General features: G+C 40.8%; 3 protein-coding genes across 3 annotated transcripts; 2 read left to right on the top strand and 1 right to left on the bottom strand.

The window, feature by feature from the left end:
• Nucleotides 1-13783: 13783 nt before the first annotated feature.
• On the bottom strand, nt 13784-14921 carry MELLADRAFT_90091 (uncharacterized protein; the record flags this gene model as incomplete). The annotated part of the gene is made up of 5 exons (XM_007413113.1): nt 13784-13791; nt 13833-14073; nt 14250-14644; nt 14710-14789; nt 14866-14921. 5 exons carry the CDS (start codon nt 14919-14921, stop codon nt 13784-13786), a joined length of 780 nt encoding a protein of 259 aa, XP_007413175.1.
• Nucleotides 14922-17983: 3062 nt separating this feature from the next.
• Nucleotides 17984-20102, top strand: MELLADRAFT_109177 (uncharacterized protein; the record flags this gene model as incomplete). The annotated part of the gene is made up of 5 exons (XM_007413287.1): nt 17984-17990; nt 18126-18218; nt 18495-18634; nt 18745-19200; nt 19263-20102. The coding sequence occupies 5 exons, from the start codon at nt 17984-17986 to the stop codon at nt 20100-20102; spliced, it is 1536 nt and encodes a 511-aa protein (XP_007413349.1).
• A 1409-nt stretch (nt 20103-21511) lies between these two features.
• Nucleotides 21512-23229, top strand: MELLADRAFT_90089 (uncharacterized protein; the record flags this gene model as incomplete). Its single annotated transcript, XM_007413288.1, has 5 exons — nt 21512-21608; nt 21691-21741; nt 21813-22528; nt 22585-22665; nt 22732-23229. 5 exons carry the CDS (start codon nt 21512-21514, stop codon nt 23227-23229), a joined length of 1443 nt encoding a protein of 480 aa, XP_007413350.1.
• Nucleotides 23230-24008: the final 779 nt, after the last annotated feature.

Here is a 24008-nt window from a genome sequence, read left to right as displayed (position 1 = left end):
AATTTTCGAGCAGCGATGAACAGCTGCGCTGTGACCGGTTCGCTTCCCACTCTCGAGATTTGGAGCAGCGGGGTTCCGCTGCGCCCCCCGCTGCCACCCCTGAAGCGCAGCACAGCGCAGCTGTGCCAGTGTTGATTTGGGCGTCGTTCGAACCTTAGCGTCATGTTGAGATTTCATAGATTCTTGAGTCAACGCCATCGTATCTTTCAACTCTTGTTGCACTCTTTTGATTTGCTCTATTCGCTGTTCGACTAATGGCAGACACTGTTCACTCGCAGGGATGTCAGTAAAATTTACATCATATCCGTAATTGGCTTTGAATGGAGAGACTCCAATTGCCACATGTTGATTATTGTTATACGAAAACTCTGCCAAAGGCAGCAGTTCATACCAATCATCCTGTTTATACAATGTGAAATGCCGTATGTATTGTTCGACCGCTTTATTGGTGATCTCAGTCTGCCCGTCAGTTTGCGGATGATAAGCTGTCGACGCCTGAGTTTTGATTCCCAACCTTTTGTTGAAGTCCTTTGTGATTCTTGAGATGAATATGTTACCTCTATCTGAGGTCATTGTGCAAGGCGTACCATGTAACCTCCAAACCTCTCTTACCATCAGCTCAGCCAATTCATTTGAAGTCATATCTTTGTTGCATGCAATGAAATGCACCATTTTTGTCAAACAATCCACGACAGTTAAGATGCTGTCAAAGCCATTCGAGGTTGGTAAATCCGTGATTAGGTCATAGCAGATGTGTCGCCACGGGCCTTCTGGGATCGGAAGAGATTCTAAGCTTCCAAATGGTTTTTTGGTTCTTGCTTTCACCCTCTGGCATGATTGGCATCCGTCTACATATTTGTTGACGAAGGCTTTCATCGAGGGCCAATGGAATGACCTTATGATTAAAGCCAATGTGCACATCCTTCCAGGGTGACCAGCCAGCTTACTATCGTGTCTTGAGCGTAAAATTTGTAGTTTCAATTCAATATCTTGAGGTACAACTACTTTGTTCTTGAGGTATAGAATTTGATTTTTGACTCGGTATTCTTTGATCAGCTTTGATGTCGGCATTTCAATGCATAAATTCATTAGTTCTTGAATGTTCTTGTCTTGTCTTGATTTTTCTTTCACAAGATTTAAAATGTCAATGTCTGTCATGATGTTCTGAGTTTCTTCGTCCTCCTCTTCAACTGCAACTTCTCCCTCCATAAACTCTGTTTCGTCTTCAAACCATAGCTCCATAACTTCCAAAGAATCAATGAATGCATCACTCGGTAGATTTTCAGGTTTAAGCAATTTACCAAACGTCAGCTTTTCTCCTTTTGGCGGCATCAAGTCAGGTTGTCTTGATAATGCATCAGGTTTAGTCGACTGTCTTCCTGGCCTGAAGCGTATTTCGAAATCGAAACTGCCTAAGATTTCCGCCCATCTTGCCTGCCTCCGAGTAAGTTCCTTTGTCGTCATGAGTGACTCTAGATTTTTGTGGTCGGTGTACACAATAACGTTGAGGCGGTTTGGGTTTCCTTCAAGGTATTGCCTCCATTCCTTGAAGGAAGCTACCACTGCCAGAAGCTCTTCATTGAATATTTCATAATTCCTTTCAGCTTGAATTAAAGATCACGATAAATATGCAACAGGGTGAAGTTGATTATCGTCCTCTGATACTTGTGACAGCACCGCACCGAGAGCATAGTCGGAACAGTCACATTCAAGTATAAAAGGTCGAAATGGATCTGCAATTTTTAATACCGGTGCTGTCGTGAAAGCAGACTTCAATGTTTCAAAAGCTCTATTACGCTCATCAGTCCATGCAAATTCAATTCCTTTCTGTGACAATTTGTGTAGAGGTTGAGCTATTCTCAAAAATTGATCTATAAATCGTTGATAAAAGTTTGAGAAGCCTAGGAATGTTTGGACATCTGTTACATTTTGAGGTGTTGGCCAGTCTTTCACCGCTTTCACCTTGCTCTCGTCCATCCTTATCTGATTCTTGGAGATTATGAGACCTACATATGATATTTCCTTCATAGAGAACTTACATTTCTCAGGCTTCAACCAGACATTTTGATTTTTTAATATTTTTAAAACTTCTTTGACAACCGCTTCATGGTCTACACCTGGTCCTGTATAGATTAAAATATCATATTGGTATGCAGCCACATCTCTACCAATGTGTGATTTGAGAACATCTTGAATGAAATACTGAAAGAAACCGGGAGCTCCTGTTGGTCCAAAAGGCATTGTCAGAGGTTTGAACTGTCCTTCTTTGCATATGAACGCAAGTTTTGCTTTGTCTCCCTCCCGTAGACGCAAATTGTTGTATCCATTACGCATGTCTAAGGATGTGAATCTGTCTGCATTCAGGAGGCTGTCTATCAACTCCATTGTAAGCGGAAGAGGATACTTATTTTTGACTGTGACAGCATTCAATTTTTGATAATCAAAGCACGGCCTTAAATTGCCATCTTTCTTTCCTGTGAATAATACAGGAGCTGCCCATTGAGACGTTGTTCTTTGGATGGTCCCGTTTTGCAGTCATTTCTCCAGCATTTCATGTAAGACTTCACTTTCCCTAGGCGATGATGGAATCACTCTTCCCGCTTGAGGAGTAGCTCCAGGTATTAAATCTACCCTAAAGTCGTATGGTTGGTGAGGTGGCAAGGTGTTTGAGTTGGCCTTTTCGAACATGTGTAGGTATTTGTGATAACACTCTGGTACTAGTTCTGCAGCTGATTTAATTGGCACATCCTTAGCTTGTTCAGCAGCTAACTTCGACGATACGTTCCATGAAGCTTTGGCAGCATCAATCATAGCCATCGTAGGTTGCATAGATCTTCGTAATTGATTCAGAGCTGTGTTGATCCGTGGTAGCCTCGACTGTAGGCATTTGATTGTCATCTGTTTTGGAATAAAAGGTTGCTTGCCAGTTCTTTAAACTTTAATGACGAAGAAACGCTACACGTACTCTGCGGGGGTATATACGAGTCTTTTAAGATCTCTACCCCCTTGTTGCTTTGCTTAGCATGCCTCGTAGGCTCCACGTCAGGGTGCATCTCCGAGGGTTCTTTCAGCGTGGACAGAACTGTGTTGTTAACAGTTGCAGTTTGGACTTCTTGTCTCTTATTTTCTTCAGTTTTCTTATTGTTGTCATTGCCGTCGTTATCTGTTAAGAGTTCTAGGAAGGTCGGCTTGCCAGCTGATTCTGCATGAATTGACTCTTTAGTTATAACACACTCACATTGCGGGGGTGTTAATGAGTTATCTAACTCCACCCCCTTGTCAAAAATCCTAGCTTGCCTCTTGGGCTCCATTCCTTGGGCTTGCGAGGTTGTTTTTGGATCCGACAAAGTTGTTTCAACAACTGCAATGAGCGGTTCTTCAATCTTTAATTGGCTGTTGGTCCAGTCGATGGAGTTGTGGTTTGATTTGATCCACGACATTCCCAATATGACATCGTATCAATCTCTCAACTCGGTTACAATGAAAGTTGTTGCTGGTTTGGTTCTTGAGTTCACTGCAAAATCTCCTGAATGCGTGATTGCAGTTTCATGTCCATTGAAGCCTGTTACACTACACTTTTGTGGTAAAGGCTCGACATTCAATTGATTTTTTCGTACAAATGATTCACTTATGGCTTTGTGAGTAGCTCCGCTATCAATCAGCGCTCTTGCTCTTAGTGTTGTGGCATTCTTAACATCAAAAAGGGTAATATCATTGGTTATTCTTGTATCTTTCATATCTAAGGGCCCGTTCGGCTGATTTTCCCAAAAATCGTTACACAAAAACGAAATTTCAATCTGCCCATCAAAAAGAGTTTTTGATGGGCGGATAGAGATTGTTGTTTTACGTTACCGAACAGTTGTCCAAAAAGGTCAACGAAAGATCAAAATGATCATCATTGACCGTTCATCATCCATTTGACTGTTCGGTAACCATGAAATGAAATGAGTCTTTCGATCGAAACTTGAAAATCAATCAATCCGTTTCAAATCTCATCCATCCTTTCATCACGGTCATCAACGACCAAAATCATTGTTCGTTGACCATAATCATTGTCCCTTCTGTATCATCAGACCACAATTCCCGTGATTTAAAACATCATGGAGCACCGTCCACGCTCGTCCCTTGAATCTCTCACACCTGAGAAACGTGCCAAACATCAAAAACTGCTCAAACTACAGTTTCTCAAACAGCTTCTTGCTGTTCAACATCAACAATTTCAAGTGTTTTGTTACTTTAGCACTGGTGTACAGGCCTGTGCAGCTCAAATCCTGCCTCATCTCACCAAAACTCCGCGTCTTACGTCCATCCTCAGCGGTCAGGCTTGGATTGATGAGCTCATTGCTAGTCCAAACAACTTGGTTTTCTATGATAATCTTGGAATGAACAAACACGTTTTTTTTGAACTACGTTCAGTACTTGAAGAAACTGGAATTTTATATGACTCTTGTTGGATCACCGGAACTGAGAAGTTGGCAATACTTATCTATACAGTCATTACCGGCCTGTCTAATCGTAAACTCCAGAACCGTTTTCAAAGATCGGCTGATACTATTTCTAAGTAATTCATTTATCATTGATTTTTTTATTTTTTCGAATTTTCTCATCACTATTCTGACATGTCTTCTTTGGGCTAGGACAATCAATCACCTTGTTAAAGGAATCTCCAATCAAGGAGAATTACTTGCCAAATACATCACTCTTCCGAATGCCAACACTCCTCTCCCTGATACCTTTTCTGACAATATGAAGTTCATGCCGTATTTTAAAGACTGCATTGGTGCAATCGACGGTACACACATTCCGGTCACTCCACCAGCTTCTGAATATATTCCTTTCTCTAATCGTAAAGGCTATACATCTCACAATGTGCTTGCTGTGTGTAATTTCAATATGGAGTTTATTTATCTATTAGTTGGAGCTGAAGGAAATATGGCAGACGGTGCTCTTTGGACTTTGGCTCGAAGTCGCGATCTTACGATTCCGGCTGGAAAGTATTATCTTGGTGACGCTGGCTTTTCTCTCACCAAAGATTGTATTGTTCCATATAGAAAAGTCCGTTATCATTTACGAGAGTGGGAAAAGAAAGGTTTCAAGTGAGTTTGTTTCTTTGTTCAACTTTTTAGTCATCAATCTCATACTTGTGTTTGTCCTTCTTCTTCTCACCACTCCTATCTTTTCATCTTAGACCAATGAATAAAGAAGAACTATTCAATCTTCGACACGCTAGTGCACGTAACGTCATTGAGCGTATCTTTGGAGTTTGCAAGAAGCGCTTTAAGATCATGGCGCATGGGTGTGAATACACCATCGAGATTCAAATTTCAATGGTCACAGTGATGTGCTTTATTCACAACTTCATTCGTGTTAAAGATCCGAAAGGTTCAGCTGAAGAATTCCCTCAATTCGGAGAAGGATTCATTCCCGACCCTCAAGATAATACGCAAGCGCCTACTCAAGAACAATCTGGTTATCTTCAAGAATTTGGTAGTAATGTTGATGGTAATAACTACGCTAAACAACTCAGAGATCAAATTGCAGAAGACATGTGGGTAGATTATCAGAAAGAGATTGCAAGAAGAGAAAAGGTAAATAAAAATAACCAAAAACATCGGCAACCTCTTACGTTTCCTGATCTTTAAAGCATATGTAGCTATTGTGATTCTTATTTGGCAACTCTCATTAAAGTATTTTTAATTCATACATGTATCATTTATCACAAGTACCAAAACTATTTTTATCTTACATGTATTACAAGTCTCACTTATAAGTATTTTCATTTTGCATTCATTAATCAAATATTTTGTAACTATTTGTTTTATAAATCCAAGCAGTCAGTACAACATTTGTATCAGCGTGTATTTATACAACTGTAGTTAACAAAATTTTATTTAAAAGGTTTAAAGGTTTTAATACTAAAGATCACACAGTCACTTTTTTTTATTTAAAGGTTTAAATACTAAAGATCAACAGTCACTATTTTTTTATTTAAAAGTTTTAATACTAAAGATCACACAGCTACTATAATTTCATTTGAAGGTTTAGTTCACACAGCTACCATAATTTCAATTGTGGTTGTTAAAAAAACTTTGATATTTTGATATTAATCTACACATAGATGATAGATGATGAAAAGAATAATCATGATCAGTCAGTGTGTATTGGATGCATAATACAAAATGAAACTACTTACTTTTTTTGTTGATGATGTATTGGAGCCAACCATCACTGCCAGCATTAAAGAGGTTCCCAGATGGGAATATGGGTCCTAGTGATCAGATTCCCATTCTGCTACTGTTACACAGTTCCATGAATATTGCCTGAGTAGCCATTGTGATATATGTAGTCAATATTTTGAAATGTGTGTCTCAATCTGAACAAAGTTACAGCATGTATTACACATGATTTCCTTATCTAGATGAGCAGATAACTGAGCGGACCTGTATGTAGCTGATAGCTAAGGATTTACTCAGATGTTTGCACATATGTAGTGTATGCTTTATGGCTCAGATGTGCAGTGCGAGATGATTTGATGCTCCATTCTTCTCTCAATGATATTCCCAGCCTAGGTCTTACTTTTTTTGTTGATGATGTATTGGAGCCAACCATCACGCTCACGAGCTGGTGTATTGAGATAAGTTTCAGCAATGAGAGGCTTTTCAATGAATAAATCCAAGGCGATATAGCGTTGAGTATTTTTGAGGGATGATTTATAAATTAAAGACAGCTGAAGCGTGAGTTGAAGGCTTGTCAGCTTGAATCGTGTTAGCTGCATTGTCGATGGATGCTGAAGTGGAAGCAAAGGAAGTTTGAATGTTGCTGCCAAACTCCTTCATATCAGTTGACATCCCATCAAGAATTTGTATACCCGATCGTTTCTTTGATTTAGTCGGAGCTCGAGCAGCTAAAGCTACCTTAGACTTGCGGTGGCGCTTCGCTGCTGAAGGTTCATCAGAATCCGTGTCGTCCTTGGGTTTAAAGTTGGCCTCAGGTGAATCAGATGCGTCAGAAGGAGGTGATTTGGGGGAGGGATGATGTCCAGGTGGTGAAGAAGAGAAGCCATGATCGAAAGGATCATTGGCTTGGTCAGCAAAAGGGGATGGGACCTTGGTTCTGCCGATGATCGGGCTAGTGGAAGTTGAAGCTACATTATCGACAAGTGAGGTCAAAGCTAGATCGGGTTCATCGACAATCGAAGTCAAAGCTAGAGCGGGTTTACCAACGATCACACCTGTAACGTATTTGCCTGTAGCTTTGTGGCCTTTGACTAAAGTCCCAATGGCATCGAAGAGGGGAAATGGGCGTCCTTTCAACCGAGCGTAGTCTTTGGCCTTTGCACTCTTCTTCAAGAGACAAAGAAGTCAGTCACTATGAAAAGCAAAAGTAAAAAAAAAGAAAACTTACTTTATCAGCGAGAATTGGCGCCCAGACTTCATCAGATAGGTCAATGCAGCCATCCTTCCATCCTGCACCACTGAGACCACTGAGGTCATTGAGGTGTTTGTAATCGGTGTAAAGTTTTGATAACTGTAAGAGGAACAACATCAATAAAAAGACAATAAAAGACGATAAAGAAAGATAGAAAAAGATAGAAAAAGATAGAAAAAGAAATACTTACAGCATACCAGTGAGTCTTACAAGCTTTCACCGTCTTGGCTCCACTAACAGTAACTAAATCACTACCAGGAATCTTCTTCCTTTCAGTTCCTTTGAGTTTCTGTTCCTTTGAGTTTCTTTTCGACTTCAGTCCAAGTCGCAGCTTTGAATCCATGCGCCGTAGTAGCGTTTTGAGGTCCAATCGCTGCGTAGTCAGGGCCTCGATCAAAATGGCGTTGTCGTCATCATCCCATTGGGCCTTGGTTGGGTTCGAAGCAGTTGGAGCAGCCAATGAGTTGGAGCAGCCAATGAGATTGAAGTACTCGGCTCTAGAGTGGTCGGTGAATGGACTAGAGGTCGAGGGGCTCTGGGAGCTCGCGGTCGTTTGGCTTTGGCTTTGGGTTTGTCGGTGGTAGACATATCGGTCTACTGATAACACGAAGGTGACAAAATAATACGACGGTGATTGATTGAAACTGATAAGACGAGGATGATAGAGGTAGAAGACAAGAGTGATAGATGGCAGTGATAGAACTGAAGATGATGGTTGAATAGCGCAAAAGCAAGGATAGAAGAACTGAAGATGATGTTTGTTCAGGAAGGCAATGGTGGAAGACGGCACGATCACAATAAAAATATGGCGTATAGGAGATAAAGGAAGCTGATCAGTGATTGAAAGGGTGAACAATAGAAAAAGAACGATGACGGAAAGGGGTGTGTGAAGGAAATAAAAGGTCATGGAAAGAGAGAGAGAGATGTGTAGAGAGAGAGAGAGAGAGAGAGAGTCGATTGGAGGTGAAGGGCGAAGATGGAGGTGAGGGTCCAAAAAGAGTTTTTGGGTTGAAAAACAGCCTCAAGGCTGTTTTTCGATTTCAACAGTTTTTGATGAAATGCTGTTTTTGTATTTGGGTCGATGAAAGTTGCCGAACGCCGGAGTTTTTGACCAAATCCAAAAACTCTGTTTGGCCAAACAGAGTTTTTGGCTTTGGTGGGGTTTTTGGCCAAAAACCGTTTTTGGTTTCCAGCCGAACGGGCCCTAAAGCATTGATATCACTACATTCTAATGTCAAGTCATCACAGCTCGGGGGGGGAACAACTAACACACCCAAGCACCTCCATCTTTCAAATCTTCACTTCTTCCTTCGAACTTTCCTCCTCAGTCACTCCATCAACCTCGGCAAATTTATGTCTGAATCTACCCATTCCTCTTCCCCTTCCTCTCCAATTGCCTCTTCCATTCTTTTTTCTTCTATCTGGACATTCTCCAATAAAATGATCAATCTTTCCACAGCTATAACAAGCACCTGACATTCCTCGTCTTTGATATTCATCAGTTGAGATATCATACAAGTTAAGAGCAAACTTGGTTCACCCAAAACCTGATTAAACCCCCTTATCCCTGCTCAAAAGTGGCGTAAACCCTAATGATACCATAAGGTAGGGCACACTTAACTCACACCTCTTGCATTCAATTTCAAGTGTACAATATCTCCAGTCGTCTCCATCTTCTCTCATCATTTTCATCCAATATGGACTCGACTTTGGCCTTCTGAAGCTTATTGATACCAGTCCATTGATTTCCAAAGGTATATATTTTCTCATATTGTTAGAATTTGAAGCTTTTAGTTCAAGAACTGACTCTTGCACCTTTGACTTTTTGGATCTTGACTAGGTGTTTTTTTCAACTTGATTGCTTCATTGACATCACCAACCATCATGTGAACCAACAATCAATCGATTGTCTTATTTTGATCCTTTATCCTCAATTCACCGGACTTGGATTGAACATTTGATTAACTAAAGATTTGGGCAAATTCAAAAGAAAGACAAAACTGAATCGATCACGATGACTAACCATCAATATCTTCAACAACAGTTATAAGATGTAAGTGTATCTTACCAAGATTTACTAGAGCATGACTCTCATGTTTAAACAATTAATGACTCGATCCTTTTCATAATAGATACCATAGACAGGCAAAAATTAAAAATATCAGATCAGGACAAAAATCATCTAGAATCATTTCACATTAGAGAATGTTTTCAATGAGGTACAATTTATTCAACCATTGCTGTGGAAATAAAAATTTACTCGAGTCTTTTTGAAGACCTTTATATAGAACTTTTTTTTATTATTCTCTAAGGGGGCACTCTCAAACTCAGCTAAAAGGTGGCAAAGTCGCATTTTTTTGGTTTTTTTTCATTTCATTAATCCAAGCCAGTCCAGAAGGGGCAAAGCCCTGGCTACAAATAGGCCTTAGACTAAAAGCAAGCTAGACTAGAGTAAAAGAACACAAGGGGCTGGCTGAATGTGCTACAACGGAAACGATCGATTGGGGTCTTACAGCTGAAAGAACTAGATTAGACAGAAGAAGAAGGGGTAGTCAGCGTGGCAGAAGGTTACACAGAAGAAACGAAAAAAAAAGAAACCTACCAGATTGGGCGAGACCAATCGATCGATCTCGATGGAGGTGGGATGACTGAGTTAAATAGGGTGTGGAGGAGTGAAGTAGACGGTAGTGGCGAGGCAGTGGCGAGAACGGAAAGGGACTGGAAGTTCCAGTTGGTCCAAGGTGTTTCGCATCGGAACGATCTAAATCAATCAGCAGAAGATAAACGAAACAAGAAACGAAGTAGAGAAAGAAAAAAACAGAATAAGCAATCAATTCAGTTAGAAATCAGGAATCGGTTGGAAGAAAGGAGTGATAGAGACAAGAAACACTCACCAGTAGGTTCTTTTAGGGTTGGAATCGACTGCGAGGCGTTGGGTATAAAAGTGGGTTCTCGTTTGTCTTGTGTGAAGGAGGAAGTTATCGTACCGTAGAAAAAGTGAGAAAAGTTGTGTGTGAAGTTCTTTGTTTTATCGTTATCCAGAGATCGAATCGAAGTGCCTTTTTTTCTTTATCCTTGTTTTTAATTCTTTCCATTACTTCCTAGAGTAAGAAGTAGAAAGGTAGTAAGTAAGTAGAACACTAGAGTTCTATTGACTTGATAGTGGAAGATCGAGTAAGAAAACAAAAAAGAAAGAAGGAGGAGTTTGAATACTAGTCTTACCTTTATTCGACTATAAGGGTTATTGAAGAGTGTTATCGGTGATTTTTTGTTGGACCCTTATATTAGGAATTTCAAATTGGGATTATATTTTTTATTTTTTTTTATTTTTTAAGATCTCACTTAGCTATCCTAGGGTTTTGACCTAGGGTATTAAGGTGAATTACACCTTTACAAGTGTAATTCCTTGGGCTTTAAGGCTGTTAGGGTGTGTAGGGTAGCGTTGGAGTCTGTAGAACTTGGAGAACAAGGTTTTGGAGGATTTTCAAGCTTTTATTATTTTTTTTACTTGCTGCGGGAAGGCTCTTTTGGAGAACTGCATTGGGGAACGTAGTAAAAAACAGCTTGTTTACATCTGTTTTTGAACCGTAGGACCTTTCCGGGGATTCTTAAAGCTGAACTAAAGCTTGTAGATTGGATAATCAAGGTTGGAAAGTTCCTTTTGGTGGTAGAAAGATTGGCGAGAAGTGTCTCAGTGTATTTTTGAGGGCAGCTTAGCGGCGTTTTGGTTACGGCTCTTGGCGGTCTATCTGACTTGGGTTGTTTCTTCCCCTCAAGGCTCTGCCTACGCTCCACAGCGTAGGAGTTCTACATCTAGTGACTCCACTGGGGCATTTTTTTGGACAACTTTCACATCAAGCAGGAGCTCAATAGTTCAAGTAGTCTACACTGGCTCAAAAATCTCATTTTCGATCATCATCAAATTTCTCAAAACTCACTCTCAACTCTCTCAATACAACCAATCAACTCCATCAAAAATTCTTACTTGGATTCTCATCTTTCATCTTTCATTCTCTTTTATTCTTTACTTTTAGCAAGATGGATTCAGGCCTACTGTTAGGAGAAAAAGCGGCTAGCACGTCGGATGGGGAGGAGGGTCTTGGTGTGCCACCAACTGGGCATTACAAGAGGACCCCTAAGGTGCCAGCGGCAGAAGGAGCACCGGCGGCGGCACCAGCGGTGGATGAACTCTTTGGCGAGTATAGGGGAGCCGGCGAGGAGTCACCTTCCGATGGTGAAGGAAAGGAGGTGTGGGAGAAGCAGTTCCAGGAGAATCAGGCCATGATGAGGCGGATGGAACAGATGATGGCGGAGCAGTGGCAGAAGAGGGTCAAGGAGGGAGTGGACCAAGCAAGGAAGGAAGAACGGGAGAAGACGAAGGGTAAAAAGAAAAGGCGGGAGACGAGTGATGAAGAAAGTAGTGAAAGTAGCAGTCAGAGCAGCTCGGAGGAGAGTTCAGTGGAGAGTAGTGAAGATGAAGGAAGGAGTAGGCGGAAGAGCAGGAGGAAGAAGTCAAAGAAGAGTGTGAAGATTGCTCCTCAAGATCCTAATTTGAGGTTTAGTAGGGAAAAGGATGTCAAGAAATTCCTTAGGGATTTTGAAATTGCGGCCAAGGCACCTGTGGCACCTGCACCAAGTGACATGTAAGTCGACTGTACAGCATGTAATATGATGGACTGGAAGCCGGAGTTTGGCAGCAGTGCAGCCCAGATGATCTGGTGCGCTACTTTCTGATACCACAAGTCATTTTTTACAAGTCAAATCCCTGATTTTTTTTTTCCAGCAATACACAACATAGTATGCCCTCATATCTCACTTTGATTGCATTCAAAAATTCACCATGAGGTTGAAGACACAAGTCAGAGCACTCAGAGCACTCAGAGCGATCTGAGAGGCACTCAGAGCGATCTGAGAGGACCTCAGAGCGATCTGAGAGGCACTCAGAGCGCTCTGAAGACCTCTCAGATCGCTCTGAAGGCCTCTCCAGTTCTCCTGCTTCAACTTCCCTGTATGTAATAGCTCAGCGACCAGCTCAGCCTATCCTCACTTCCTCTCGTTGACTCTCACGTATCTCTCACAATGTAACAGTACACAGACTCAACTTTACTTATTCAATACGAATTCAATCGGAGAAGATTGGAGACCTGGAAATGAATTGTATTACCGATGCAAGTGCAAACTTCACAAGACCAGAAGATACAACCACAATACAACCCAATCCACAACATCAAACTTCAAAACCACTATACGGTACAATCCCTTTAAACTGGAGATGATTGATAAATTCATTTCTCAACTTCAAAATCGGTGAATCTGACTTTTATTCAATTTTTATTCAATGTCTCTTGTTGTATACCAGAGCCGATTCAAAATATTGTGAAGGAAATTTGTAAGACTCACGTTTACATGCTATTCATCTTATTCCATTCAAATATATTCGAGTGTTTGTACGTAGATATTAAATCAATCACACATCTCGTTTCATTTCAAAAGGTTTTATAAAAGTAGTATAACCAGCACATAAGATCTACAATCTGTAGAACGAAAAAATGAAAATAACTTGCGCTTCTCACTTTCGAAAAGTTGTAATAAGAGAAAGCAACACATGAAACCCACGGTCTGTAGAACAAAAAAAGGAAAATGACTTGTCCTTCTCATCTTCAAAAATTTGTAATAAAGCAAAACGAGCACATACAATCTACAATATGTAGAACAAGAACAAAAAAACGGAAATAGTGCAAACCACCTTTTAGTTGTCATCAAGGTTTATCCCTGCATATAAAACTACGCTGAGCCTTGGGAGTCTTCATCGGAGTCGGAGTCTTCATCTTTATTGAAGTCTTCGTCTTCATCAGAGTCTTCATCCTCATCATAGTCTTCAGCTTCATCAACCCTATGTTGATGTTTAGATCTTGAATTCCCTTTACCTTTAGCCAAATTTTTAAGTTCCCTTCTCATAGACCCATTTGTTTTTTTCTGAGTTTGTCGGTCTCGATTCACAATTGGATTCTTGCGGTGTTTTTTACGTTTATTTGATTGGTCTTGATCCAACCCAGAGTGGTGTTGTTGATCACGCTTTTTTGATCGATTTTGATTAGGGGAAGGTTCATCGTTGGAATTGATTTGTAATCGTTCGGAGTCTGGGATCGATTCAATAATGAATCTCTTGTTTTCGATGTCGTCCAGCCAGCACTTGACTACTGCATCCCTAGCTCCACAATGGCCTTTCTCCATATCCGATTTCTTGAGAAGGCTGCCTTCGCGTTGTACTATTCGGATTGGCCAACCCTTGCTCTTGATTTGGCATCTACCATAAAAGCAAAAAGTACACCCATGAAGAAGAAATCAGTGACCATTAGCAGGCTGTTGGATCACACAAACAACAGACAATTCAATTGACTGACCAACTAATTCATTCAAAATCCTGCCCAGTCTAGTTCTACGTTCATCACTCGGTTGCTGTACCTTGCTGCCTTCGATTACTTCAGCGGCTTTTTTTCCATTGACGTATGAAGAAAGACTTCCGGGTATCTTCATGTCGTCCGTGGCCCATTTCGCAAACAGCGTGTTATTTGAATAAGTTTGAATCCAACCTTCAATGTCACCGCAGCTGACAGCTGTAGCATAGTAGGTGATCTGGTAACGCTGACAGACAACTGAAAACTGTTCAAAGAGGTTAGCAACGGTGGTCATACAATAATTAAACATGGAAGAAGATCACACCATAAAGAATGAATAAAGAGAAAGAAAAGATGGCAGAGTAAGTAAAGAACAACAAGATCAAGTGTAAAGAGAAAAGAATGAGAAACAATCAGACTTACATCATGATGAGCTTTTTTCAAGGCCGCTAATGAGTTCTTTTGAAGTGTAGCGATTGATTGCGTCGGTTCAGGCTTTCCGTGACAGATGTGAAGCTTCTCCACATCCACGAGCCTCTTGAAAATAGGCTCATACTTTGATTTCTCAGCCTCGGTGAGTGGATGGACCTGAGGTGCAACTGTTGAGCCATCTATATGAGTAAAGGTGGGATTATCGTTGTCTTCAATATTGGAATTGTCATTTTCAGCAGGTAGATTTGATAGATCGGGTAGGTTGGCTAAAGCAAAGAAATACGGATTTTGAAATACGTCTTTTTCGTCATCGCTGAGGGCTTTCCAGAGATCTGCAACCTTGCGATTACGAGAGGCCCATCCAGTTGAGTCTGCTTTCTCGGGTACTGTGCGTTTTGATTAGTCAATCGCTACATAAAAAAACAAAAAGTAAATCTTGTAAATCACATACATGGTTCCTTTAAAGCCTCAACACCAAAAGCTAGGAATCGAATCCACGGATTGAAATGAGCTTTTTTAGATCCTTCACCCCTATATCACATCCGAAGAAATCCAAACAATGGCATAAGAACTCGAAGACATCTTTTGGATTGAAGTTGTAACATACACAAGGTTCCAGACCACCACCTCATGAAGACCTCCCATCAAAGCAGCCATGAGCATCTGCTTCTCGTAATTTAAGCGGATACTTTTGAACACCGCTCTAATCTCAGTTGGTGCCCTAGTTCCCTTTGGAGCTTGTTTTGCGTTTGCTTCACGGAGTCCAACCAAAGTCCACTAGTCGAGATGCTCGTGAAAGGTATCGAGGTCTAATCCTGGGAAGCGCGAGATAAAAGTCTTAGGTTGATTCAACTGTTGTTGTTTGTCATTGGTTGTTTGATCAGTGATATCTTGATTACGAGTCGTTTGCTCTTCAACACCGTTGTTTGAATTGGAGAGGTTACGTGTCACATCATCGTCATTCGTATTAGTGATGGTCTCATTGAGAGTACTGATATTGTTTGATGGGTTTGTCTTGGTACCTTGACGGAGGGACTTTGTGGTGGGGCGAGTTGCAGGTGCTTTGGGTGCTTTGCTGGCAGCCGTTCGTGTAGATCGGCTCGAGACTTGGTTAGATCGAGTGTTGCGAGTGTTTGCAGGCATTTTTCGAAAGACTGAGGAGGGGAAACTTGTATGTGGATTCTAAAAGTTGATGATACGTAAGGACAAGGCAAATTGTCGAATCAAAATTTGATGGAGGTTTCACTTTTGATTTAAAGATCAACTTGAATTAAAATTTGACGAGAACTATCTTTATGTACATACCTTGCTTTTCTCATTGTATTTAATTATGCATTTGATTTGAATCTGTCAAAGTGTCTGTATGTGACCTTTCCCAGCCTCAACGTGTCAGTTCATCTTGATTGACAGTCAACTTCTTTCATATACATAGTAAAATCATTTACCAATGAGTCAGGAAAGGTCAGGAAGCGGGGGAAGTAATGGCCAAGGTAATCGTAAAAAAGGTGAAAGAAGCAAAAAATGTGTTCAAAGCTTGGGTTTTTTTGTTGTAAAAGATTTGTAATATTCCTCTAGCGAAATAGATTCTGATTGTCCTCTTGAAATTTGTAAAAATGTAGATTGGTTCAGATTTGATTACAATTGTTGATTTGGAGATATTGAGGATCTCCTCAAAGCACTTGACAAGGGTCTTGATTATCTTGTTTACATTATTTTTATTTGATCAATATCAATCAATGATAATCGGTTATGAGGAGTCAATCAATGTATCAGTTAGATTTTGATAAGTGGATTCAAAAAAGCACCTTTCTATATATTTTTCAACCAGTGCCAACATACGAGATTCAGTAGGATTGAAATAAGATTGAGCTGTGTCTCTTGAAAATCAATAACAATTTCTTAATCTCTTAATATCAAGTGATTTGTTTGGAAGACTTTGCTGCAGAAGTTTATGTTGTGGCTGTTGTAGCCACATCTAATTCATTTGCTATAGTCTACAGCAGCGTGAATGCATGACCAAAGTTATGAAGAGAGATTAACATATGTATTCGAAGAAAAACTTGAAAGAAATAATGATCAAGCGGCATGAATGCATGACCAAAGTTATGAAGAGAGATTAAGATATGTATTCGAAGAAAAACTCGAAAGAAATAATGAACAGCTTGGTTTGTTTGATTTGATGATCAGAGGGTCATTGAAATGCTCTGTGTTGATTATTCATGTTGTTTTTACTTCTATTGATATCTTATATCTTATCATCTCTCTCCATTTCTTGCTAGGAAAACATTGATTAGTCTTCATTAAATCCAGATGCAAGTAATCTGGCAAGTACAACATACTTATTGGACTCATCTTTACATTTTCATCGCTTGATTTGATAGAAATAACACAATGGAAAAGCTTCCTATCTTATCCAACAATACATAATAGAGATATTTGGAATATTTCTGACTGATAACTTGCATAAAGATATTGTTAGACTCACTGTTTGAGTGGTATTAAAAACAATACAGAACATCCAAGGGAAAACAAAGGAGAGGATCTCTTAGATAATCCCGAAGTTTGGAAAGAAATGCCCAAAAGGTATTATGGTTCATAAAACCTGTCTATGAACCAGGTGTTTTTATTGTTATTGTTAGATAAAGATAAAGAAGGAAAAGAGAAAATACCTGACTTTGCTGGAAATTGGTGAGGAAATCCAAAGAAACAGATTGATTGTTTTAATTTCATAGTTTCATAGAGTGAGGAGTGTAAGAGGCCCTAGTAAATCCATTTGAAATATGACTTGTTTTCTATGAACTGAGGCTGAGTGAATGGGGAAAAACCCCCGAAGTAATCAGGTTATTTTCCAGTCTCCCCGTATTCCGCTATCTGTGTTGTCCAACTTTCGTTGTCCTCTGTACAAACTCAATTCATCCTACTACTACTCTTTCATACGCCGTCTGACATGGTATTACCTGGCGAAGCAATCAAAACTCGGTCCAAAAGAACCAAAGCCTCCAAACCACGCAATCAAGGTGCTGCTAGTCAGAGGCTCGCTGATGCTCAAAAGCGCGAGGAAGAAGCCGCAGAAGCTGCCCTATTGCGACTCCAGCAACCTCCACTTAATGCTGGAGAAGTGAACGCACAGCCAGTTGAACAGGAGCAGCCTCCAAGCCCCGACCGATACAAAGCGTTTCAAAGGGCTGACGAATTTGAAGCAGAGGACGATCCCCCCAATCCCCCTCCGGCTAATCGAAATGAATACTACAAAGGTTTCACATACCAGGAACGGATTTTGCAAGAAGCACCGTGTCTGTATCAGTGTTGCAAGTCGGTGTGCGCACACGAGAGACTTTCTGTAGAGGCGAGACAGAACCTACAAAACAGTTTTTGTATTCATGCTACAATCCCCCTTGTTAATGTGCTCAGACGGTGAGACTTTGAAACGTAGGAAGACTGATCTCACTTGTCTTACTTTTGTTTTGCACAACGGTTGTTCGCTAAGCACATATCTCCACCACATGTTGTTACAAAGGCATTCCACTTTCTCATCCGCCGTTGTGAAGAAGATACGTTTGAATTCAACAAGAGACCTCTGCCAAATGTTTCTAAGATCAATCTATTAATCCAGTGTACCCCTCGTAGTTCATTAGTGCCCTCGCTCTTGAATTCTTATGCGATACATTCCAACAAAACTGCATAAATAACCATGAATGTTGCTCGCCTATTCACCTGATCACATCATGGCAAGTGAGTCTCGGATTAACAGAGACATATGGTAGATTGGAAGGTATTCCACTATTACATTCACCGGTTTAAGATTTGTTCGAAACCAACAAGATCCCTCTGCCGCACGTTTCCAACATCAATCTATTAATTGATCAGTGCGCTCTCAAATTCTTATGAGATACATTCAACAAAACTGCATGAATAAAAGTTGGATGTCGCTCGCCTATTCACCTGATCACATCACGGCAAGTGAGCCTCGGATCAACAAAGACATATGGTAGATTGTTAAAAATACCGCAAAGCTTTGGTTTGCCCTGCCAACTCTCTTAAAGCACTTTGAGAAATGTTCACGGTGCTTCATTCTCAATACATATATACATCTTCCCGCCCGTATATCTCCCTTACAGTTCATCCCTGTGCTTGATAGAAGACTCCCAATTTCCCTAGGATTATCTATACATAAAATCGTATTGCTCTCCAACTTTTGATTGATCTATATTATCATATCTCACTATAAAACACTAGTCTTAATCCTTTCCAATATGATGTTGAACCCTTATAAAATCTCTCCAAATCACTCAAAGAGTGTCAAGATGTGGGCTTGTGCCATTCGTAAAAACAAGACTCTGGGGACTCTTTCAAAATTTGAGACGATCCGTGTTCATGTGAGTTTTTTTTAGATCAGATTGGTCCTGGATACCTACCACTTATTCTTGTTTCTCTTCTCCCTCAGTCTCTTGTCCGTAGACACCTTCGTGTATTAATGTGTTGAGAGTCGGAGGCATCACCAATCCCACCCTCTCTGTCGGAGCTTGAGAAAGACGGGTTACTTGAGCGCTTCCCAGTGGGATCCCAACTCCCTCACGGTTCATCCCGAACCCTAATCGAACATACAGACTTTGTGAAAACGGGTGGTCACATGAAGCCCACCGATTTCACCGAAGTCGAAAAAGATTTGATGCGATGGGGCATTCGACGCTTCTCCTTTGACTGGGAGAGTGACCTCGAGGATCGAGTAAACACCTTGGCCCGTGAAGTGTTCTGGAATTCCTTCTACCGGGCGATTCAATCTCGTTCTTATAAATTCACCATCAACCAACACTTGCTCAGACGCCAAATGATATTGCCAGTCCTTGAGATCCAATTCAAGCGCCATGCTTCGATGTACAAGCAGCAATGCCAAAACGAAGAGATTATGGTGTATCATCACATGCTAGCCGAGAAACAAAGGGTCAGCCAGCTTTACATCTTCATTGTTTTGTATCCTGTGATGCTGACGGAGTTTCAAAACAGGTTTTTGAAGAATATCGCGCCTACCTGATCAAGTCGGGTGTTGAGCCAAAGTTAACGTCCATCTTCCAACCGCGCAACTATTCGGTTATGGGCAATTGTTTCGAAGTCAAAGTCATTGCGGGGGTGTGCTTTGTCGACGAATTACACTTTCAAATACCTCGATGGTGGTCTGATAAAACAATTTCACTCATGGAACTCATTGAGTCACAGGTCCAATTTAATGCCAAATCCCGTCACGATTTTGCTGGACCCGCTCGTCCGGCTCGCAAGTACATACACACGGGTTCAGATGACTATGGGTTCATACCACGACACCTTCCTTCCGACATGTATAGCGATAAATTCAAAGGCTCTTTACTACCGGCCGAACTTGCTGCGCTCAAAATGAAGCCCTCGGTATTGCCGGACTTAGACCATATGTTATCAATCTTCCCGCCTGTCGAAAGTGGATGTTTTCGAACGGATCCTAACGATACTGAAATCCCCAACATTTACTATACCAGCGACGAAGGGGTGTCCTCTGATGAATTTGCGGAAAGCGACACCGAATCAGTCTCCAACACACCCGTTTCTGATAACGATCAACTCAACAATGCAGAGATTCCCCTCCGGGTTGAACTTGAAAGTTTAAAGGCTGAAGTTCATAGATCAAAAACCATATTTTCAGAGTTCCAGAAAGAACTACAAGAATCAATGCCTGCGCGCTTGGAAGACTTGAAAAAAGCGCAAGATGAAATCAACATGATCAACGCCAAAATTGATGTGTTACATGGTGTTGATCGTAATACAGTTGAAACTTCACCAAGTCTACTATATCTAGATGCGCAACAAGTAGAGTAATAATCATGACGTCCTCTTTATAATCATCACGCGATGTTGTTATGACCAACCTTAAAACCGAGCAGGTTTCCATTTAGGAATCCTTATCCCAAAATCTTGATTATCACCCCATATCTGTCTGTCCGTTACAAAATCAGAATATGTTCAATCCTTCTACTTGTTTTGTTGTACTGATGTGAATGTTATGTGTGGTTCAACACCTCCATAAGCTCCAAGAAATGTTGTTGATGTGGTAAAAACAACATCTCTATATCAAAAAATTTGGTACCGTCTTGATGTTTGAACAATGGAATGTGCTGTTTATATGTGACTCATCATGGTTTACATCGGTCCTTGTAAACTGGAGTTGTTAAATACTTCAAAAAATTCCTGAGATTCGACATAGATTTGAATATATAGCGCCTACAAACGCAAACTGAAAGTTGCTACAGTGGGTTTGATACACAAAAAATTGTGTGCCTGTGATTGATAGTTTGAAATACTATTGCATATGTTTGACTCAGACTTGAGTATATATTTTGGTCAAACTGAGCATGAAATAGCTCCCACAATATTGTGTTACTGATGTTTCAAAACTTTTCCTGAAAAAAGTGTTAATTTGATCCAAAATAAGAAGCAAGTCAAGTAGAAGTCAGACCACATAATTTTCAAATTTCATGGGTCTGATAGCTATGCGTGAAAGGTCAGGAAAAGTTTCAAAAATGTTCAATTGTACATTTGGATAGTACACAGTTGATGTCCCATACATGCATTATGCATTTCTGTGTTTTTTTGAAGTGATTTAGGAAATTGTGGTTCGATTGCGATGTTGATGTGGACGCGTGGTATCTTGGGAAATGCTTCTGCACCTATTTCCGATGGGAAAACCCTCACAGCAACAGCAATTTGGTGAGAACGAATCTTATTGAAAGAGGTGGTACGCCTGGCGGTATCCGAAACTTATGTTCTACATGATACCCTGGCTAATGCGACACAGTCTGACTAGGCCAAACCTTAGGTATTGATCAAATAGTAGGAACAAAGGGTAAGAAAGTCAAATGGTGTTTGGGGTATGCTTCTGTAGAATGTGTTAGGAGGTTGGAAATCGCGGTGGAAGGGTCCAAGTAGCACACAACTGGTAGATGACCCCAGTCCCTGCATCGTTGACTCGGATGTAGGGTTGTGCCCGGTTTGGTGGTGCGAGCGCACCGTTTACCGCTCAAACCAAACAATATGGTGAAGGTGGAGTCCTTGGAGGGTTTCATAACCTCAATGGTATTGACGTTATAAAACCTCCCACTTATTGTCAAGTGGGAATTTATCTTTTCTGTTTCTTTAACACTGTATATATCTTCTTTGCCACCCTCTTTTTAAAAATCTTCATTAAAAATTGCTCTCGATTCAAGTTCAGATTTGTGTATATATTCAAGATGAGTTCTCAAATTACTGGTACACAAATTACTCCCGGTCCGTCAAATAGTTCTGGCAAGAAGCGAAGGCTTGACGAAGAAACTCAAACAGAAGATGGTATGTGCTCATTGATCATGTTTGTTTACGTATTTGGTGTTGGAGATCTAATGGTAGCTTATCTATATCCTTATGTACATAGATCAAAACAATCCCCCTGCGCACACGGATTCAGATGATGAGGAAAGCTCTGGTGGGTCCTGATTGTCTGAAACCGCATTGCCTGCTCATGATCTTACTAATTGGGATCTACTTTGGTACCAGATGGCGACCTTACACAACAAGATCTCCTGGATCGTAAAAGAAAGAGAGCCGCAAAGTTGAAAGTTTCTGCTGAGATTAGACACCGGGATGAAGGAATTGGGAAGATAGCGGGGGCCCACTTGGTGCCGAAAGCGGCGACACCTCTGGCAAGGGCTATCCAGGAATTCACTCGCATGCTAATGGGCATTCCGCGCAAATCAAGGGGCACTTCAGCTTTGGAAAATGCTGGAGTTCCAAAACTTCCTGACCCTCCGTCCGACGAGGAGCGCAACGCCTGGCTTAATCGAAAGCAAGTTCGAGAAACTTATATCCGCGAATCACAGGACAAAGCAATGGAACAATACATTAAAAAGAAAGGCCCTGATTTCAAACCGAACCGAAAACAAAAGAAGGCAATTGAAAAGGATGCAGCAGAAATGGCAGCTCTCAAAAAACCAATGCAGCCGGTCATCTTCAAATCACGCATGTTATCAAATGCTCGAACAAGATATCCTCATCACTTCATATCTCAATGTGAAGCAACTTTAGCTATGGCGGGTTTTCCCAGGTGCACCTTTGACTGGGGCGCACCATACGATTCTCCTTGGAACTCTGCAACCTGTACAATCATCTTATCTCATTGGGTCAAAGCCTACGAAGCGAACGGAGCAAAAGATTTCGGTATCCTTGTCAAGGATAATACCGCTGCAAACCGCGAAGAAGTCTCCGACGCTGGTGTGCCAACAAGGATGCGGGATATCGTGAACAGACTCGGAATTGCGAATTGATGAAGACTCCAGCGGGTCAGAAGACCCTCGAAGAAAAGATTGTCAAGACTCAATCAATCACAAACAAGAGACTCAACAAAACAAAGGTTGGTCTAATCATTCTGCTTGTGATCCAGATCAAAAGCATAAGCTCATGTGGATATGATTTGTAGATTTACGAAGCAAGGTTGGCTAATGCTGCCAGATTGTTTGGCCAAGACTTGGCCGAGTTTGAAATGTTGTCTCATCATGACATCCATTCTGATGATGAACTCGTGACAACAAACTCTTGCGGCTCTCGTCAGAAGTTGCGACTCGAATGGCGGAGTTCCGAGCTGGATACTCTCATTAGTCTGCTTGACCAGGCCCATTGGAAGCGTAAAAGGATTCCAAAAGATATCAGACATGCGAAACAACTGGTCGAAAGGGGTGTATACGCCCCCACCCCTGATAAAGATCGGTTCCCTCCAAAAGGGTTTCAACTATCTCTCATTTCGCCGGGCTGGTATGACCTCCAAGACGGATTGACGTTAGAGGAATTGGAATTGAATGAGAATCACCCTGTCAACATCAGAAACGCTATTCAAGATGTGATGAGGTCTTTCAGTTCTTGGGATAGTTTAGCTGCCGAAGAAGCAGCGCAAAGTGAGTCAAGATCCATGGTAGGTTGATGTTCTCAACTGCCCGTTATCAAACATTACACTGGAGTTGAAGGTGTATCAACATTATAAACTTGTGATCTTTAAGATATTATGAGATGCTGGGGAGATCTTTTCCTGTGATCATGTATATAACAATCATGCTGTCGAATTTTGTATGGTATTCTGTGAATCAGTGAGGTTAAATGGTTTGTGAAAATGTAAATAGTGTAAATAGGTGTGAATATGTGTTGATAGAAGCGTACCCTACACCACAGTGGGGTTTGATACCCTGTTTGATCATTCCAAAACAAATTTGAACAGTCTCAGTACCACTGCCACCTCCTCAACTGATACGTACAGAACGTCACTTGAGACGTGGTGAACTGTTGTAGAACTTATAACCCAACAAGGGTTATACAGAGCTGGAAGAGGATAATCTACTAATAAAATGACTAGTAGAAGTTGTCTAAGGACTGCTCTTCTAAAACAACACAATCAGAAAGAGCTCTGTTGTATTGAGTACTGATAAGGCACCAGAGAAATATAACTTCACACATAATTTTAACTTCAAAAGCACACTTTGTATTACTATCAACACTGCTATAGTGTTATTCCCAATTGATAACTGAAAAAAAATAAGCAATATCTGATTGATATTATTCCCAATAAGTCTTTATGACTATAAAACTAAAGTAAATTTCTCTTTATAACTGTAATAAAGGGCGTATTTAAGTGAACAGGTACTATTAAAATAAGTTTATGATGATAAACAAAATAATAATGGCGTAAATGATAAAGAAAAAAAGGGG

Source organism: Melampsora larici-populina (genome assembly GCF_000204055.1).
Source record: "Melampsora larici-populina 98AG31 unplaced genomic scaffold MELLAscaffold_35, whole genome shotgun sequence".
In the NCBI taxonomy this organism is placed as follows: domain Eukaryota; kingdom Fungi; phylum Basidiomycota; class Pucciniomycetes; order Pucciniales; family Melampsoraceae; genus Melampsora; species Melampsora laricis-populina.
Note: the sequence above shows the minus strand (reverse complement) of the source record. Positions and strands in the feature narration are given on the sequence as shown.